This window comes from Colius striatus, chromosome 20, assembly GCF_028858725.1.
Source record: "Colius striatus isolate bColStr4 chromosome 20, bColStr4.1.hap1, whole genome shotgun sequence".
Lineage (NCBI taxonomy): Eukaryota > Metazoa > Chordata > Aves > Coliiformes > Coliidae > Colius > Colius striatus.
Genome location: NC_084778.1, coordinates 83,836 through 105,277, shown reverse-complemented (window position 1 = coordinate 105,277; position 21,442 = coordinate 83,836). Strand labels below are relative to the sequence as shown.

Genomic DNA, 21,442 nt, shown 5'->3' with positions numbered 1-21,442 from the left:
GCTCTTCCTTGCTCACTTTTTCAGTCTTGAAATTCACTCATTTACTGCAAGAATCTTTTTGGGTAACGTTTCTTTCCTCAGTGATATTTTCTGTGATGTAAATATTTTAAGTGGCATGATAGGAAAAGGAGAGAGAAACACTTAGCCTTCTTCAAATCTTCTACAATTGTAGATCAGGAATAACTAGTGAATTCTATAGTGATGGGAAGGAAAGAATCAGATTAAATTTCTGCTTTTCTAAACAAAAATAAACTTCCTTTTGGTTTTGTCTGGGGCTATGCAATGGTCACTGCTACAGTATTTTGCTGCAGTGTAGTGCTGAAGGTTGCATTTGAACCTCACATAGGGCAGAAAACCTTGCAGAAGAGTTGAAGAGGTCTACAACTACATTTTGGACTGTGAGATGTGGCAATGGTGATGCCTACTGATGAGATGACAGAGTCAGGAGAGATGCAGAATACATTAAAGTTCTGAAGTAGTAGCTGGACTTAAAGCTGTGACAGGCATATAGGAAAAAGAGGTGGCAGGGTACAAGTCAGACTGGTGGAAGTTGTGCCTGACTGTTCCCATCGAGGGGAAATACGCTGAGACAACCAGGAAAAGAGAAGTGTATGTATGTCCAAGTCACTGCCCTGAAAAGCAAGGGGATTGATAGTAGAAAAGGAGATGAAGGATCAAAGAGTGTTTGGGAGGTCATCCTTTACCCATTTGGGGCACTGATTAACACGGGGCTCAGTTGTGTCTCTTAGGTATTCCACAATGCAGTGCCTGCAGGTCTCAACTAATCTGGAAGAAGAGGTGGTAGAGTGGAAATGAGAATGTGTGCTGTCAGCCCAAATGAACAGAGATCCCACCTTCCCTGGTTTTTGAGTCTCTCTTGTTGCAGCACACGGTTTTCAGTCAGACTGAAAATAGTCAAGCTGAGTGTTTGTATGTCCCATAGAGTCACTCCCAGCACTGACATAAGATTGATATTGCCTTGATATGTTCTTGTATGGAACTACTTGTGATATACCCAATTGGGGCTGACAAAAGGAGAGATGATTCCCAGGTCTCACATTTCTGCAGCTTCATGCCAGCAGCTTTCATAGCCAGAACTCCAGGATGCAGTTGTGGAACATAAACCTGTGGTAAACATTCCATTTAGCAAACTATGGGGGAGGAAGTGTGTTTTTAATTACTGTAATGTTTCATCAAGGGTGAACCAGATGATTGACTAAGCAGAAGCACAGGATTTTTTTGTTTGGTTTGAATGTATCCTCCATTTTCTGACTGTGCAGTCACAATGTGTGCCAAGGTAGTACAACCTTCTGTTTACCTTGGCATAGATTTTGAATTTTGCTGTGTCTGAGTGTTGTATGTCTGTGTTCAGAGGGATTCCAATGGGACTTTTCATCTGAATGTACCTATGCAGTTCTCTTCACTGTCTTGCAAATAATGGCTTATGGGAAAGGGATCCTTCAGGGCAACATCACTCCATCTAGTAAATGTTTCATTTTGTTTAATCTGGTCTTGTACCATAATTTCCATTTTCCTGTATCTCTTATATAAATCAGAAAGATGCTGTTTATGCAACCTGTGTAAAATTATAATGCATGACTGATATCCAGTGACACTTATCTCTGTCTTTCCTGCTAAGGAAAAATAAGGGTTAAAACTAAGGCACACTTTAATTACAGCTAGATGACTTGAGTGCCATCTTCTCCCTTTTCAGGGTGAAAAATACCCTGGAGCGGATCAACTGTTACGCTTTTATAGCACATGATTTGATGAGCATACCTTGAACTAGTGCTCCTACGTTACAGTATTATCTAAACTGGAGAGTGGTAATTGCAAATGGGGACAGAGATGGGGGTAAAAAAAGTCCAAACCAAACCTTACATTTAAGAAGCAAACAGGAAAGTAAACCTATGAGTAAACAAGTGAGATGAAACGGTTTTGTTGGATGAGTGCTCAGCCCCTTGCAGGCTCCTTGCACAGTGTTGGGCTCTGATGTTCCTAATAAATTTTTAAAAATAATTTTGTAATTTGTTTAGAAAGTATATGGAGAAGTCCACTCATTATGATTTTTTTTATTCCTTGGGTTTTTTTTATCCTGAAAGTGGAGGAAGTAAATGTGTATTCTGGCACTCGAAACAGCAATAGCTGGTCACTAGAACTGCCAAAATGGAGTGAAGATAGCCAAACCACACACGTCAAAAAGTGTTGCGTGACAGTTGTCCAAACGTGGATGGTTTCCCCCTCTGTCTTCTCCTCTCACCTCTGCCATGGTTAAGGACGGCTGACCTAAGAAAGTTTTGAGATGGGACCAGTGTTTTGTCTTGATCTGCATCTAACCAGGTGCTTTCTGCATTACGAATTAGCTTTTCTTCCTTTATTTCCTCTTTCCTTCTTCCTCCTCCAGGTTGAATAACTCTTCACCCTCCATGTCTGTGGTTCAGTCTCAGTTATCCTTGCTGGCAGATGCCATTGTGCCATCAATCATTTCTCCCGTAGGAGCCAGGTGCACTCTTACCCACCATGGAAGACCAGTTCTGTCTAGTGATTTGCTGCTTTTTATCAGGAAGGTATTAGGTTCCAACACTAGTGACTTTATCTACCAAGCTTTTACTGTTAGTGATTTCAGCTGCTTCCTTGTGATTTCCCTCTCAATTTCTAGCCTTTTTGCAAGTTTGATGTTTCCAAGCTCGTGCTTTGCTTTGGAATGACTACCAGCAGTGTCCTGACAAAATAAAAAGACTTGTGCTCCTCTCTGCTCCAGTATTGATATTTTACCTGTTTGTCTTAGCTTCAGCACTAATACTTAACATGTCCCTGGGATTAACAACTTCTCTTCCATACACTCTTTCCCTCCTGGATTCTTCTTTCCTTTGTGTGTATCTACAATAGCAATGGCCATCTACTGTAGCTGCAACACTTAAAATCAAATTAATTTTACTTAAAAAACACAAGCTTTCATTTCTAAGCCCGTTAGTGTGATTGTCTAGACAATAATTGCTAAGTTCAGTTTGATCTGTATGCCTTTAGCCATTAAAAAAAACCCCACCAAAACCAGCTATTTATTCCTGCGTTGGCTCTGTTTTGTGTAGTTCTCTTGTGAATACTGTTTGCATTTTACTTTTATTATGAAAACATGCAGATGTGGTTTTTCCCATTTCAGACATCCGTGTCCCAATTTTTTTCATATGTTTCAGTTGTTACCTGCCAATTGTTACAATAAATAAGGCCTTTTTATGTAATTTTTTAAGGTTCATTTTTCAATTTTGACAGTTACTTTTCATAACTGTGTCTGCAGTGCATTTGGAAGATCTAATCAGCTGGCAAAATGAAGCTGTGTTCATTGGTAAATTGACACAGCTTGACAGGCCAGCTGAGCTCCAGGACATAGAAACTATTATACTACTCTGGATGAAAAATACAAAATCACTGCAGTGCTTCAGCAAGAGGCAAGTGTAAAAATGTCCGATGAGGCTCAGGACAAGAACACAGACCAGCTTCCATACTTCAGTGTTAAATGTCTCCTCATTTCTTCCATTACCCTGATAACACTCTCAAGGATACAGGTTTTAGCAAAGAAGTAGACTTGGGCAGCTTGCTTTTTAATATTGTGAGACTACCAAGTTCCTGGAGACAGTGAATATAAAGTAGTGTTGAAGTTGCCTGCCAGCAGCTTTGGATGAACTTTGGATTTGCTGAATTGTCCAGAATACTTCTGACTTTCCTTTTATGTCTAAAGGACAATCAACTTACTGTGAGAGAATCTGTCACACATTAATGTGCCTTGCATCTTTCACTGTCTGAATTGTTTTCCACACTAATCAATAAAAATCAGTCAAGACAAGACTGGCAGATTTACTGAGAAAATGGCAGGATCCAAGTTGCACATCCAAGTTAAAATAGAGCTGAGTCTTTCCAAATTTAAGTTTGCATTTTCAATCAAATGACCTCCTTTTTGCAACATGTTACCAGGCAAACATTTATGTATAATTTCAGAATGTGTGCAGCTTTGTTCCATCTTTATGGAAGGATGAGAGACTGGGAAAAATATTTTAGTATGCTCTTGAACAATACATCTGTCACACTTGTGATCTAGGAAACAATATTCCATTGTAATTGTTGCATCCTGTTCTTTGATGTAGTAAGTTGTTATATGGAGGGGAAAAAAAAAAAGCTGAAACAGAATAATTGATTTGGTGTTCTAAATTTATGTGTGCTTTTTTGTGGAAAAATTGCACCAAGCATGTTTAACTACAGAAATACCTTCTAGCATGATTGCATTCACATAAAGCAATAACTCCTTGTTTGGTTTTTTTTTTTAAGGAATTGAATTCTGTGGGGAAACGATCCTTCCTGTATTCTCTCATTATGAACTGCAGTAGCCCAACCCATTTCTATTAACAAGTTGATATTTCATTCTCTAATGCTGTGTGCTGCCTCTTGCATTTTTCCTGATGATAGCATGTCCTTCTCTAGCCTAAATCCCTACAGCTATGATGAGAGCTGTCTCAGCAGCAGTGAAGACCACATCCCACTGGCTGCCTTGCCCTTGCTGGCTGTTTCATCCCCTCAGTACCAGGATGCAGTTGCCATGGTGATCAGTAGAGCAAATCAAGTTTACAATGAATTTCTCAAATCTACAGATGGGGCTGGTTTTAATGGACAGGTAGGATTATTTTCTCTTACATCAACGTAAAATTGCTTCAGAGCAGGGCACTTTCTTTTCAAGCCATTGTGTTGAGGGGTTTGATGTACATATATGGGACAGTGCTGCAAGTATGATGAGCGAATATGTTTTCTCAGTGCCCAGCATAAGATGCTTCTGGAATCCCATGCAGTATCTGACCTGGACTTAGTTCGTAGAAGATACTATACCTTCCCTCACAAGCATTTAAACCCCATAGCACTTGCTAAGTATTGCTACAAACTCTGGCAATGTGTAAGAGCCTTAGTTGTGTGTTGTGCTAAGCAGTGAACAGGCATGCAAGCCCCAAGACAAATTATATTCTATGTTACCAAATTCTTCAGGCACCTGCTGTACTGCATTGTCAAACAACTGACAGTAAACAGACTTAGAAGACAAGTACTCACGTGACAGCAGTGTTGCAGAATTCCTGTGTAACTTTGGGAAAGTTATGTAATTTTTATGATGTGACCCACTCCCCAGTGAACTCACCTGCAAACTTCTTCCAGCTGACATGTCACAGTTACTGTTTCTGCTTCTCCATTCTTTAGATTACAAAACCCATTACTTACCTGCTTCACATAGTAAAAATGTGATACTGCCACCTTCTGTGAAGTGCTCACAGTATTTTGTGACGGGATCCGCTGTCTAGCCAGAGACGTGCACTTGCTTCCAGTGATCTCCAGACTTTAGAGAACGAAAAAAAAGAAACCCAGACATTTAGTACAGAGTACTGTGCAGTCTTTGGAGGAGAGTATATATCTTATTACACAAACAAATTCTTTTCCATGGCAGATATACCAGTGGTATATCAGTATTTTAAGGCTACTTTGAAGCCGGTTTTAATATCCCTAGTAAAGTATTCTTGCTTGAAGCATAAAGCAGCCCAGCTGCAGTGACGAAACATTAGTTTAATTACCAGTTACAGAAGTAATTTTGAAAACAATGATCTCAATATAAGTTGAGTGTTGTGGGGTTTTTTTCTTTGACAAAGCGAGAGAGAATTCTCTTTGGTGTGTTTTACAAACCATATATATTAATATTTCACATGAAAAGTCTGTATGACCTCTGTATACTCCACACAATTTTTACTATCAACAGTTACCAGCATTATTAAAATGGAAGTGATGTCTCTGTGCTGTCCGAAATGCTTTGCTTTCCTCCTCAGAAATCTCGTCTCTGCCTCTGAATAAGTCCTGCACTTCTGAAATACATACCATCTAACTCGACCCCCACCCTATGTGTATCTTTCCTTTCATAATTTGGTCTCTTCTGTCTATTTATATTGCAAATTTATTAGATCAGAGATGCCTTTTTTACTATATCCAATATCTGGAACAGGTTAACTCCATTACCTTAATACCAATAATAATGACAATTAGAAAAGGTGTGGTATATGGAAAGACATACTATTAATCCTCCATAAAACGTGCTGTTGAGAAAACTAAGGTTATGTGTATCATTTGGTTTTTGGTTCTTTGTGGACTTCATTGCATGGCATAGGAACTTGAAAATCAGAGAGTAAATCAGCATGTTGTTCAATGATATACAACTTTAGAACCAGAGTTGTTTTAGGGTAGATGTTACCTTAACGTATTTTGGCATTTTATTTAATTTTTTAAATGTTTTTATCCAAAGAAATATACTCAGTAAGAGAGTGTGGTATATGGAGATGCGCAAAGAGAAATTTGAGGTTTTTCACTACCTACATCTTGAAGCACTTGCTTTTTCTAACACACTTTGAGGAGATCACATGCAACATATTGTTATCTAAAGCACGTGGTTAGTTTTGTAGCCAATCTGAATAAGGTTAGAAGCAAGTTAAGGTTTGTAAGGAGAGGTAACATTTTCTGTTAAACCGCCTGGAGTTCAGAACAACAGACTAGACTTTTGCTTTGGTTTGAGAACTGGAAAGAAAGGATGCTGGAACCCATGAGGATTGTTATCAGGGAGAAAGATAACACAGCTATTATTCATCCTCAGGAACAGGCAGGGAGACGGGGAGAAAGATTCATCTATAGGATGGGGAGGTGTTCAGTGGAATTGGCTTGTGAAATAGATTCTAGTGTGCCATAAAATTACTCTCAACTATTGAATTTTCAGATTTAGTACTCTATATATTTTAATTCCCAGGTCCATGCTTTAAAGGTATCTTGCACATTTATATTAGTTGTGAAGCAAGGGTGAATCTCTCTGCTTTAGGCTTCATTTTAAAGTTCTGCTTTTTTGTCCTGATGGGAGAGTACCAATCTATTTTTAATCTGCAGAGATCCTCTTCCCTGTATGACTCTGAAGGAAATGTTAAATGGTTTGAAATCTTTGTCAGTCCAGTTGTCTGGTGATATAGACTTTGAGATGGATTCTGGCTGCAAGCAGCTGGAAGAATTCTAGCCCATTTGGCAGAACTCTCAGCTCATTAAAAGAGTCCCTGGGACTATTCCTGGCATAGGGCCGTATATCAGGAGATAAAATTAAGTGGGAGAAAGTGGCTACAGGTTTTCAGCTGCAATAGGAACCAAGGTGTAAAAAAAGGATGTAAAGTGATGCAGCACCTCCTCTGCAATGCTGTGGTGCTTTTTGTTTCTTTTAAAACACTTGCTACATCTTCCCCTAAAAAAACTTTTTCATTTCCTCAGGTATGTCTCATCGGTGACTGCATTGGAGGAATTTTGGGCTTTGATGCCATCTGCTATAATTCTAATACAGCTGACGAGAGTCGGAACAGTAGCAGGAGAGGAAGCGTCAGCAGCATCCAGGTGAAGAGGAAAAAAAAGTCTACACAGCTGAAACCCAGTTAATTTCTTCCCTGGAGGAAATGAGCCTCATACAACCCAGAAAAAAAATAGGGATTTGGTAAATTGCCATGATAGCACAGGATTTTGCTCATGTATCAAAAAATTGCTATGTGAAAATCAAATCCATGTCTTTGATTTTATGATACGCAGAAATCACTAGTGAAGGCTTTATCTGTCAATCTTCAAAGTAGGATTACAAAGAGCCCTTTATTGTATCCCTAACTGTAGATGCAAACATCTCTTAGTCATCTCTGGTAGGCTCCAGTTTTTGCCAAAATATTTAGTCTTTTTTTCCTTGTGTTTTTTGATGTTGTTGTTGTTGTTCACATGAGGCCTGGAGTTCCTTATGCTACTGCACAGGGCTAGTCTGGCATGAGAATGTGTTCATGAATAAGTTTTAGAGACTAGTGAAAAAATTGAATGCAAGTCACTTGAGGATTTATGAATGGACCACTGAGCATAACAATGTCTATATGAGCACTGCATTTAAAGAGAAAGGAGGAGTAATTCTAGCTGTAACACAAGAAAGATTTTATGATAGTAAAAGCACAATTTTTTCAAGTAATGCTGGCATCTAAGCTTCATTATTGTGTTCAGTGTTTGAGAGAGGAAAATTGGAAGTTCAACTAATCTTACGTGTTTTAGACTCAAGTAGACATGAAGAGGTCGTGTGGTGTATTGGAGTTGACACTGAGTGAGGTGCCCACGCTCTCATCTCTGCTGGTTTTGTGACCCTGGCCAAGTTGTTTCATCTCTTGACTCTTTAGTTTTGTCTCTCCTCAAAAGTAGACTCCATGATAGCAGCCTGCTTGGTTCAGTTCAGAGTTATTTGTGATGGGAGTGCTCCTAAGCAAAGAGACAGTCTTTAAATGTTTCCAGGAGGGAGCATTACTCACTATTAATAACATGGCTTTGGATTCTCAGCAGCTAGCCTCTGATAGTATCAGTGCTGAGTGCAGTACTTTGAAAGCGAATTAAATTGGGAAATGGTCCTCCTGGACCCCAGTCTTACAGCGGCGCTGATTGTGCACGGCTTTCTTTTCCCATTTCTCTCTCCCACTCTGTATGTTCACAAGAATTAAGTATTCTTTCCCTTTCTTATCTTGTCTTTATGTCCATTGTTCTCAGCTTGCTCCTGTGAAACACACTCTTCTTTTACTGTTTGGTTTGGGTTTTTTTTTCCCTGTTCCTTGGTGTCTCCAGTAGAAATAAATCTCATTGGAAGAGTTTTGAGACAGAAACATAAGAGTTTTTTACTTTGATGTTTAACAAATGTCAGAGGTATTTATGAAATGAAACTAGTTGGAAGTAAGGATGAGACTGAGATACTCTCAACCATTGCATGTTCTGCTTATAGACCATGAAAATAGAGTAAATTAGGTTTATATAATTCCCTTCTTACTCGACTTCTTTCAAAGTCGTCCATGATAATAAGCTAGATTGGTGATGGCAGTGACTGTTAGATTCTCTGAACAGTTCACAGTTTTAGGTACTAGAAACTTTCTTTCAGAGAGGGCCTGGTAATTCAATGAGGCAATGTAAGTAAGGAATTAGAATGGTACATTCTTCTACTATTCCGGGTGAGTATTTGTTAGTGTATTGTAGTCTGGTTTCTGTGTTTCAGTTTCCAATATACAGCAAATGATTATCTGTAATAGGTAATCACTTCTACAGTATAGGCAGAAATGTGAATGGTGACTGAGATCTTGATGATTGTTGTGTGTACATGCCTGTACAGGGCAGTATTTTAAAATTTACCTCCATATTCAGTACAGGAACCTGCAGTAGAGAAAATGTTATTCTGCTCAGACCAGACTAATAACTCTTGCCCTTTAAAAATCAATTATGTCAAACTAGATAACAAAGAAAGCCATTATTGTTGTTATCATCGTAATATCACTTCCTGGATTATTAAAGGACAGAAGGATGAGCTTGGTTTGTCATCAGAAACAGAAACCTGAAGTCTGTCATTAGCAATCACTGTACTTGGTTGGGAACACTGTCTCTTAGAAGAGGAAGACGATTCTTTTGCGACAGCTAAAATACTCATAGTTTGTAAGTAGACAATTCTTCATTAGAAAGAATGGAGAAAGTAGACAATTTGCTTTGCATGGATCAAAGAATGATGAAATCATGAGGGATAAAGCTTTTGTGTTACTCTTCCTCACACCCACCACTGACATTCCTGATGCACCTTCCAGCTTTTAAGCTATACATTTTATGGGGAATTTAGTCTTAATATCTTTCCTTATTTTCTACTGCAGAGAGAAGTCTCACCCTTTCTACCCATTCTTGGATAAAACCAAGACCCAATGTATAAATGTGGGTATTTCATATAGCCTCTGTCCTATTTTAGTCACTTGCTAAATCTTCCCTTTGCTCTGTTCATTCTCTGAAGGATAATCCCGTCTTAGCAGAGGACTCCAGTCTGGATGGCAGCAAACGTCTGAGCAAAAGCGATATTGACATCTCGGGAATCATGGAGGATGAGAAGCTGAGGCAGCCGTTACCTAGGAAACAGAGTGACTCATCTACCTATGACTGTACCCGACATCATGCTTTCCTTTCTAGGTAACTAGTCTTTGATGACTGAGTAAAAGAAGTAGGCTTGCTATTGAATGGAGCCTGTCAGCACCAGAGCAACAGAATAATTTTAATTGTTTATTATGTGTTTCTGGCAGCTTGCTTAAAGTCTCAGCATACTCTTCAAAGCAAACCGTAGATATAGTGGGTCTAGTATTTACTCACCCATCACATTGAACATTTTTTAATTTATCTTTATTCAGTCATCAGTTTCAAATATGCAAAGTTGAATGCAAGTAGTTCCATTTCTTCAGTGCAGCCCACATGTCAAGATGAATGGTTGCATTGTAATTCTAAATTTCTGTTGTACTTTCCTTTCTAAAGATCCCTCTGAGTTCAATGTACAGACTTCCTGTTATTCTGTAAAGAGTGAGATGACTTTATGTGCTCTCGTTGGTCTATGAGCTATTCTATCAGCTTTAAAGCAGCAACAACAAAAAAAAAAAATCCCTGTATAAACACTTCACTTAAATGAGAAGGCAGCTGGGGGAGGAGTTAACTTAGCTTTCCTGGGTCCTAAGAAACATATAAAACACAGATTTGATGGTAACGTAAGCATTCCCCGTCTCATTGTTTCTGCCAGTTCTAAGATATTTGGGGGTTAATTTACCTGAATTATATGTGCTTTTTTTTCTCTCTCCATCATTTCCTTTATTTCATTGGGAGTGATCCAGAGAGAGAACTTGTGTTGAAGTTTTTGTTCTGCTACAGTTGAGTATAGTGTAGACTTACTATTGTGCTTTACTTAAAAGTCTGGCAGTTTTGGTAGTAGCAGTGTACGGTACATTAATTTTGTTGCTTTAATTGAATATACTTTGCTTTTGTTGACTGTTGTACATTTATATTCAAACGATGGGTTTAGTGTATATCAAGATGTTGTACAGTGTCTGAGGCAGATTGGTGTTTTACTTGTCTGTGACTGAAACCGTGAAGATTGTTTTTTTTTTCGTCACTCACTTTTGGATTCATTTATAGAAGGGATACTGTGCTATGTTTAAAGCACAGTGGTGGCTTGTATAAAGCACTTCAGACGTGGGGGCGAGGTGGGGTGGGATAACAGGATAGTTAAAAGACTAGACTGACTGAAACCCCCACTCCCTGCCCCACAGAGCCGTTCAGGGGGGGAGCAGGTAAAAACCCCGGGATCAGGGCCAAGAGCCCGGGAAGAGGGGAGGTGTGGCAGGAAGGTGTTCTTAAAAAGGCTGGTTGGACTCTTCATTGTTGTACTATGTTGTGTTGGTTTATTTTGGTTATGTTTTGGGGTTTTAAGGTTATGTTTTAGTTGATGTTGCATTAAATTGTTTTCTTCCCCAAGCCCAGTAGTCTGCTCTGTTTTGTCCTGAACCTTAAGCGGCAATTAAGCTCTCCCTGCCCTTTGGCATTTTTCAGCCTCTTCCGTACTGGAAGCTAATCATGGTCTTTTGTTCCCTGATGGGCCTAAACCAGGACACAAAGATAACAGTTTTCTTCCAAGCTTTTTTTTCATTTCCTGTGTATCTGTCTATTTTAATGGACAGCTTTACATGCCACTGTATTTAAGTAGATAGAAAAGTGTTCTCTTAGATTCATTTTGATCTTCTCAAACTTTAGGCTGTTGCTAAGTTATTGAGGAATCATATGTGATTGATGATTCTATGATTCCTCACTAACTTAGCAACAGTTGCAATAGTTGGACAAAAACAGGCTAAAGACAGCAGAAAAAAAATTCTTTGGTAAGGTAAAGGGGATGGAAGAGGGGGAAACATATACCAAACCAAACCGTGTAATCCTCTGACCCACCCTACATATACAGAGAGATTCCAAGACTTTGGTTTCTTGTCTAGTGCAAAAGTGACTTGTGCAAGGTTGTTACAACTTTTTTTTCTCCATGAGCTCATCTACTGCAATGTAGGGGTGGTTCGTCAGTGTGAGTAATGAGATTACAAAGATCACTCTTTCACATAGAAACGTTCTTGTCCTGCACACTGTGACTGTGTTTCATTGTCTTAGCTTGTGCTTTTTGTCCAAGCACTTTTGGCATAGAGAAGTAACTCCTAACTTCAGTGCCAATAATGGATTTAATTTTTGTCTGTCTTCGTTTCTAAATGGGCCCTAAGCCTGGTCCCCAGAGTTTCAGTCAATAACGTCAGGTTACAAATTGAGAATTGTCCCTGGGTTCTCGGTGGCCTGAGAAAGGCCTGGTGCCTTGACCTGGTTTGGGACCAATGTTAAAGATTTCTAGATTTTGGTCCATACTTGGCCACTGAATGTAGAGTGTAGTGTGCAGATAACTCATGACGGCTTCAGTTAAAACTCTGGTTGAAGTCAGTATGGTCAGCATCTCTCAGGCTCTGCATGCTCTGAAAGCATTTTCTGCTCCGTCTCTTGACTTGATGTGTATATTCTACTTTTGCGCTTACGAATGTAATTATTTCGTCTCCAGCAGAGCTAAATGAGAGATGAGTCTTTTCTCTGTGAGTGAGATAAGTGATCTATATTTACCTCATGCATATATGGCACACAAAATAAAGTGTTTAAGTCACAGAAGGGATTGAAAATGGCTATAAGCCTTGCTAAATTTAACCTGTAATTGTTGAAAAGTAGTGTAATTCTAGTTCATGCATCTGGGACTGGATTAGAACAATGCTTATTATGTACCCATGTCACATCCTTTATGACTGTAACCTTTAATACCATTGTCCTTGTACAAACTTGAGCACATTAGAATTTGTAGGACAAGTTTCAGAATAGGCTTACATACATATGTACTGCTAAAAGGGGAGGTTGAGGGGGCACAAAATTCAACCTCCAGAGTCTTTGTGTAACTTACCAATAAGAATTTTGTAGAATTACTGTAGAAAACTCTTGCATGTTGAAGGTGATAAATGTACTGAACAGTCAAACTGGACATCATGATAAGTGGCTGTTATACATCAATATGTATCTACAGTTTAAGGCTTTATTGCTTGGATCTAGATGCAGCTTTCTATGCAGCCTGTTTTGGAAATTGATTTTTTTTTTTCCTCTGGATGCCCTCTTCATTATTGTTGAAGCAGTGCATTTTCTTTGCTCAGCATCCACTCAAGTGTGCTGAAAGATGGTGCAGACTTTCCTCCTGTGAACTCCAGTCTCTCAGAAGTTAACCTGGGCCGATTTGAATTTGAGGTGTCTGATTTCTTCCTCTTTGGATCTCCGCTTGGTTTGGTGCTGGCCATGAGGAGTACTGTTCTGCCTGGCCTGGATGGTAAGCTCTTTCTGGGGTTAGAACATAGACTCATCTTTGTAAGCAAGGAGACTCATATTAAATGAGGTTGAATAAATGGGCCTAAGTAAAGAGTGAGGAGTGAGATAAATTTTGTCTTCTGAAAGATGTGAGCATTAGTGTTGGTAGGTACTGAGGTGATGAAGGCTGTTTCTGAGAGTGTCACTGCTCACATACTTAGAGTAGTATGTCTTTTGCTCCACTGTTAATTAGATATTCCATGTTGTACAACATGAAGCTCGCACCTCACCGAGGATCAGTCCTTGGGAAAAAAAAAAGAAAATAATCATCTGTGCTTGGTTCAGTGTTGCATCTTGTTCTAACTTCATGGGTAAACTGGCCCTCTGGGATGTGTTGGTTATGTACCCTTGTGTCTTTGGTAACAGAGCATAGTGATGAGAGATGTACAGGATTTTTGCTTTATTTCTAAATACATCTGGATTTTTTCAATTTTTCTGTTGAAGTAAGAGCTTACTTTACTTTTCAAAATTCAGTGTGCATTTTACCTCTTTGCAGTGTATGAGGTTTGGATAGCACAGCATCTTCAAAAGAGATATGCTCATTTAACAGATGAGAGAGAAAAATCAGTTGCAATATTCAGAAGAGACAACTTTCCGGGACTCTCAGTCTTTTTCCTCTCAATTTATAGTCTTTGGGGTAATGTCATTTGACTGAGCTTTCCAAATAATATTTGATGGTAAGAATGAAGTGGAATGTAATGTAAACTGAAAATTTATGGCCTGTGGTTAGCAAATTGACCAAACCTGTGTCTTTCAGAGCCTTTAGAAATCTGGTAGGATTTTTTTAGCAAGTTCCATGAACTTATAAGGGAGCGTAATTATACTCTCACTTTGCATTTAATTCCTCATATTTGTACTACTCAGTTTTGTTGAAAAAAACACCCAACAAACAAAAACAAAGTTTATCTAAAGAGAATGGGAATTCATATGTATTTTCCCATGAGCGAAGGCTTTTTATTTTTATGAAAGAGCTGTCAGGGAAATGGCAAAAATTACATTGATGATGGCTGGCTTTGAAAACTGCACTGCAGTTGAGTTTTCTGTTGTAGAGTATTCTTTGCAAGATTAGCAACACTTCCCTCTGAAATTAGCAGGCGGGGGGGTGTTGCTGTGTCTCTTTTGTGAGCTTAGAGTCCTTGAGGACTAATGCTGATTACAGATGCCAGTTTACTGCACAGTAAGTAGAAAATGCTGGCAATGTTTGGTAGGAGAGTACCTCAGTGGTGAACATTGACACACCTTTTCATATAGTTAGTGGTGGCTGTCAGCATTTGACTGTGTGTGGTAAGCCCTCCCATCAGTCAGTCCTGATGAGCACAGATGAAATTCACATTTCACTTCAAGGGAATGTATATACATATTGAAAATGTGTGAAAAATATGGAATTGTGGCCTCTTGCAAGAGGGATTGCTCTGAAGTTATAGTTTTGGTATGTAATTCTCTGTGCACTCTGGTAGTCTTCTCTTGAATGCTGTGCTGGGTATGAAAGCATTTGTGTGTTCAGAAGTGTGACAGTTACATTTAAATGTCATTGTTGGCCATATACACATGCCCTTCAAAAGAAATGTTGGATTCACAGAGGTGAGAGCCGTATTCTTGAAAATTTTGAAGGTACAAATGAGGCTACTGGGATTTGTCACAAGTGGTAATTTTAAAAGCAAAGTGACTTTAATTTGACTATGTTTTATATGAGGCCCTAATGGTGTTTTGAACTTGTTACTCATCTATGTTACTGGGGAAGGCTGCAAGGCAGGAGAAATTAAAAGAGAGAGCTTTGCCCTGACTGGTAAGAAGGAAATTTCTGAAGGTTACCGTTGCAGATTATTTTACGTGCTTGCCATTTATCAATGAAAATGTCTTTTAAGTTCTGATAGTTTCCTTTATCAAGATGTCTGAGACATGGCTTATGGAGAGTGAAACTGACAAGGTTGGGGCAAGGTATAAGGTGTCTGTTCCACAATTTTCCACTTGCTACAGGAGTCTAAAGCAGGTGTTCCCATTACCAGTTGGGAAGAAATGAATGTACCGTACAATTACATTTTTATCTTTAGGTACTGGAAAGCGAAGAGCACACACAAGTTCTGAGTCCTTCTGTACTATTTTTGCTGGCAACTCAGTGCACAGTTCAAAGTTCCCTTCTCGTATTTAAATGTATAGTGAATGAATGAAGTAACTAAGGAATTTGGATTAGGTAGAGATGGATGGCAAATTTCAACATTAAATACTTTACTGTACTGAAACTGTATGTTTCTAAACTCTCTAGCCAACAGTCCTTTCCCCAGTATTACCTCTAGTACCCTCCAGACACTTTGGCAGGAAAATTTCACATTAATTACTGGTATTTTAAACTGTTTTCTTCAAAAGAGCTCTCATTTCCATCCTCACTCTGGTATTCTGCAGGGAGCATGCTTTGAGAGCGGCTCAACTGACCAGGATTTCACACACATTCCAAAATGAGCAGAGTCTACTTGAAGTATAATTAGTCTATAGAGGCACATATGGTAAGAGAATCTCATTTCAAAGTGATAATTATGGTGCAACTGAGAGGAAAACAGATAAATCTATCACGCAGACAATTGGAAGCTAGATGAGAAGGGTCAGATGCCCTTCTTCCTGAAATTAGATGTAAAAAGCTATATGGAAGTGTGAGAAATTAAAATTCAGGATGTTTTTATTTATTTGTCTTGTTAGAGTCAGTTTTTGAAAGAAAAAAAAAAGGGAAGAAAATGATATCCAGAAGTTTGCCTGTTCTTTCTTAAGAGGCATTTTGTCATGTTTTATTTTCTGAATATTTTTTTGTCTTTGCACTAATAACAGTGTGGTTAAAACCAAGTCTTCAGTCCAATTTATTTCCTTGCCAAATGCTTTTTAATTATTTTCTGTCAAATATTCTATTGTCCCCTTAGTAGTTCCTTGACAGTTCTTCTGGTTACCTTCTAGCAATGTCTTCTGTGGTTCTCCCACTGTCTAGTCTCAGTTCTTATTTTTTAGACTACTGACTGATTGTGTGTTTCTGCCAGGCTTTTCTACTCTTTCTGTGTCAGTTATCCTTGGAAGAGGCTTACTACCCTGTGAAAATACCAATGTTTTTTATAATTTCTATATCAAGAGTGTTTAAATACATCCACAAAGTGGCACTGTTGTACCTTAGGATGGTTGTAATGGTAGGGTGTTTTGCACTCCGAAACTAAGAACTAATACTGCTAAATGCTACAGTAGTTGGAAGTAATCTCCTTGGAACATGACGTGGTATATTCTTTTGCCAAGTTGGAAGAGGAGTGTGAAAAATGCTGATAGCTCAGAGAATGTGCTTTCTTGTTGCCACTAAATATCATAATTTGCCCTTTGCTGACAACTTTTATAACCTTGTTGTTGGGGTTCTTGCCTTTTTTTGTCTCAGTCTGCCTTCTGTGCGTACACAGAATGCAGATATATACAGAAAAAGCTCCTGTACATGAAGTATTAGAAGGTACACTTAGGCAACTTTTTACATTACATTAAGCACTTCCTTTGTGTTTATCTCTGACAGTTAATATTAAGCATGAGGAAGAAGAAAAATAAACCAATATGCAACCCACTAGGAAAAAAAGTTCTAGTTTGGTAGAATAATATCCAATTTATAGCTCTACTTTATAAGCACTAGATTCCTAAATACATACATCAAAGTTACAGGCTTGCCAAAATATGGCTGTAGTTATATTGCAATGCATTACCTCACAGAATGTATTTCATACTGTTTGGGCTCTGCAACAGAACTATACTTTCCTTGCAAAGAATTCATTCCTACTGCACTTAAATGTTCCCACACAGGTTACGCATTTCCATTGCTTCTGGCAAATGCTAACAACAAAATATAGCTTGAAAAAAGACATCAAAAGTAGTCTTGGATCTTTGCAGTCTTGTTGGTGTTTCTCCTCTGCTTCTGTTGTGATGCAATTAACTGGAATGCATTGGAGAAATTACTCTGTTTTCACAGCACAATAAACTGATGAGAGAACTTTGTACTCTACCTTGAGAATCCATTAAGAAAAAAGGGTATTCGATAGTAGTTCCTGGAGAAGTGTGGAAAGGTACTTCACAGAGGAATTTCTACAGCCATAGTTTTATGCATATGTCTGAATTAATAGTAGGAAAGGGAAATTAATCTCCTATTTATTTGATAGGGAGAAAGGGAAAAAATATCATGTAACAGACATAAAAAATAGGTTTTGATTGTTCTGCATCTGGGAACCTGGTAATTGCCACTGACAACAGTCTTAAAATATTTTACAAAGAGAGCTTGGGAGGAAAAAAACCAAGCCACTAACCTTGATCTAATACTCCTAAAGACACCACCATTTTTCTATTTTTCTATTTGTGTGACAAAGATACAATGCACTGTGCTTGTCCAAAGATGAAAAAAGTTCATGGTTTGGCATAACTGGATCATATATCACAGAATCACAGAATGGTAGGGGTTGGAAGGGACCTTTAGAGATTATCCAGTCCAACCTTGCTGCTAGAGCAGATCCACCTAGATCAGGTTGCACAGGAATGTGTCCAGGTGGGTTTTGAAAACCTCCAGAGAAGGAGACTTGACAATCTCCTTGGGCAGCCTGTTCTATGTTTTTACCAAAAGATTTGTCCTAGAGTGTTCTTTGAGAGGCTATGAGTATTTACGTCTTCATGTCATGAAGTCAAGTCTCCTAGACAGCTTAGTACAGAGCACATGCAATGAAGTGGTCCCGCAGGTTGTGATTCATCATCATACTTTACATATCTCTGAGAAGATCTTTTTCTGTGATCAATTGAAGTTAATTTTCTTATTAGTTTCAGGGAAAAAAACTCCACGGTGTACCTGTAGTGCAGCCTTTGTAGAGCAAACTTTCATATAGAACAGGACAAAAAAAAAAAGTCTTGCTCTGACCTGCATATCACAATGCTGATACTACAAGTCAGTATCAATCTGTTAAGCTTAAAACTTGGTAACATTGACATAGTCTAGATCAAGATTTGTCCTTATACATCATTAATAGAAGCAAGCACCACAGCATGAATTTTTAGTCTTTCCAGCAAAATGGGAAGCGCTTGAGAAAACCTATAAGAACATAGCATTTTCTCACATAGCTCTTAGTGACTCTCTGTGGCTGCAGCAAAGGAAGATCTACAGCATCAAGTTTTGTCATTGTAGTTTTGTTTATGTACAAATACCTTGACTGTTGCACTTGAAGATTACAAAGAACCTAAGTAGTGAGGTTTTGATTACATTTTTTTAATTCCGTGATGGGTGCTCTAGTGAGAGATGCCACTTGAGGTAGATTCCATTGGACCTAATATTCCATGACACCTTATATTAAAACTCTAACGTGGTTTCCTGTTGGGCATGTGTTTGGCTTGTGCAGAGAACGATTCTGTACCAAACATGTCTTCTAAGGAAAAACATCATACATGTTACCAAGTTTTTATTATCACCACAAGGAAATAGTAACTCTATCAAAAGAACATTTAGGGTTTGTTGTATTGCACAGCAGGTTTGAAGATACATCTTACTTGCATGGAGTTCCTGCGGAGCAGACATAATGTTCCGAAATGTATTTAATAAATATTTCACTCACTGATTTACTCTCGTAGTTAATAAACTGATTGTTTATATGTAGTGCAGTCTATACAAACTGCACTAAGTTATTATGAGTATATAATGTGTATTACATAATATATAATGGGATGTGGTGAGAAGAGACAACACTGACCATTTTATAGACCTTAGCAGTCTGGAGTGATCACCAATCAGAGTATAAGATGCTTCAGTGCTATGTGTTTAGTCCAAAAAATTTCTGAGTAAGTGTTTTTCAGATTTATTTTTACACTTGCAGCCCAAAAACCTCAGGAGCTGCACACCTTCAGCAAGAATCGTAAACATTGCTTTGCTGTTACAGTACAACCAACCTTATTTCTATACATTAGCTTCCATAAAGTGACTTCAGAAACCACAGTGCTTTCTGTCATCTCCCTGCTCCTGCTGTCACCTAGATTTAAGTACTCTGAACCTAACAGGACCATCCAATATTTTTTCTGGTAAATATTTGAAATGCTGACCATCATAGCTGTAGTGCTCAATACTACACTTGTAAGATTTTTAAACTTTTTCCGTTGTTACTTTGGTCTATTTCTCTGGCTGGTCTTCACATTTCTACATGCCTGTATCGCAAATTATGATGTCTCTGTAAACTCTTTTGCAGTGAAGTGTTCTTTACATATGAAGTAGCAAACAGTCTGGTAAAATTTCCTGTAGCCAGGTTTTTGCAGAAGTCTGCAGAAAACTGTATTAGCTGCGTTTCTGCTTAGATTCCTTGAAAACGTAAAATAGCAATACTGAACTATCTTTCTCTGTCTCATTCTCATCCAAGTATGCCAGATCCGCCCAGCATGCAGCCAAGTGTACAGTTTCTTTCACTCTGCTGACCCCTCTGCCTGCAGACTTGAACCATTGCTGGAGAAAAGATTCCATCTCCTGCCTCCATTCAGTGTCCCACGGTACCAGAGATACCCTCTAGGGGATGGAAGATCTCACCAGTTAGGTACAGTGCCTATTTTTATAGCTCTCCTTACCTGTTCTCTGGAATATTCTCTCCTTACACAACTCAAGAGGATTTAAAATATCAAAGTGCTAACGTGCTAAAAAAAAGTAATCTGGACAGAATGGCACGGACGTGTTTAGCAAGGGTGAAGCCAAAGAAGATTACTAAGAAAAAATCATTCTTGCCTATGAGCTTTGTGATAGTAGTTGCCTTCAAGAAGGGTTAGAAGTGATACTACTACTTTACTTGAAGTGCCACTTGCAAACTTCCATGTCCTTGTCTATCATTTCAAACAAATATTTTTACAGTTAGTTAACCTTTGCCTAGATCTTCAGGTATTGCTTCTCTTGGGCTATTGTGGTTGGTTTGTTACAACTACCTACTAGGACAAATCAGAGCATTGGGCAAATTGTCTTTTGATATCTTCTTTCCTAGGTAAGCTACTAAACAACACTTATGTTGGATAATAAATGTTCGAATCCAGGAAAAAAAAAGAGAAATAGTCTGATTTGTGGGAGGAAGGAGGAAGACATGAAAGAGCAAGATGCTAGTGGGAAGAATTGGGCTGTTTTGACTTTATAGAAAGTGAGGTAAAATTATATTGGTGCCTGATCTAGGTGGACCTTCTTTGGCAGGAGGGTTGGACTAGATGATCTCTAAAAGTCCCTTCCAACCCCTACCAAAAGAAAAAGTATCTTGTCGTAAAAAAGGAATTGATCAGTGCAAATCTGTACAGGCATGCACCTTAGATTTCTTCTTTTTGCTGCAGATTCAGACATGAATACAAGCCTCAGCAAGATAGTTCAAAAGGCTTTTGAGGATTCAGGCTTTAAGATTGGAGGCAAATACAGTAAAATGTCAGTATTTTATATTTGTTGGAGCTAGGAAAATCATACCATTGGGAACCTGCTCTGCGTAGCAAGATACACACAAGTCTTTTGTTTTGTTTACCCCAATATGGTGTACACAGTATGAAAATAATTTTGAATCTGATTAAATCAATGTTTGAAAAGCAACAGCTGATCTTGAATTGGAGTAGGTTGGTTTCTAGGTGCAGGCTTCACTGAAACATGAAAAAATAGCTGTTCCTCAAGAAACAACTTAAGGAATAGCTAGGGTGATGGTCAGTCCAAACTAGGGAATATGTGCTCTCTCCTTCCTCCCATGTCTGAGTTTTCTTTCAAGGAAAGTATATACCCTGCTTTGCATTCCAGCTGTGCACTTGGAAATCCTGCAGGTTAGTTAGGTGTTAGGCACAAATTCTGTTGCCGAGATATAATCTTGAAAAATGGAACTTTCCTTTAAAAACTGTCACAAGAGGAGTAGCCCCTTAGGCTGCTTTTCAAATTCAAAACCTTGCATTGGTACGTGTTGCCAGCTTTGTTCTGTTAATGTAAACCCTTCAGATATGGGGAGTCTGGAAGCAGAGACTTTGTGAGGTATTTTTTAATAACTGGTATTGTTTTGAGTTCATCTAAGGCACTAGGTCAGACTTCCATTACAGAACGTGCAAATTTGGAAACCTTTGTCTATTGAATATATTATGAAATAAAAATTCTGAGTGC

General features: G+C 38.5%; 1 protein-coding gene across 4 annotated transcripts in view; it reads left to right on the top strand.

Annotated features, from left to right (window-relative positions):
• The window catches only part of PITPNM3 (PITPNM family member 3), a 58,802-nt gene that overhangs the window by 26,197 nt on the left and 11,163 nt on the right, over positions 1-21,442 (top strand). For all 4 annotated transcript variants that reach the window (XM_062012213.1, XM_062012212.1, XM_062012214.1 and 1 more), the window contains 5 exons: positions 4,474-4,663; positions 7,318-7,437; positions 9,875-10,047; positions 13,113-13,282; positions 19,707-19,877. In XM_062012213.1, the coding sequence (XP_061868197.1) occupies positions 4,474-4,663; positions 7,318-7,437; positions 9,875-10,047; positions 13,113-13,282; positions 19,707-19,877 (824 nt within the window). The remainder of the gene's footprint in view (positions 1-4,473; positions 4,664-7,317; positions 7,438-9,874; positions 10,048-13,112; positions 13,283-19,706; positions 19,878-21,442) is intronic.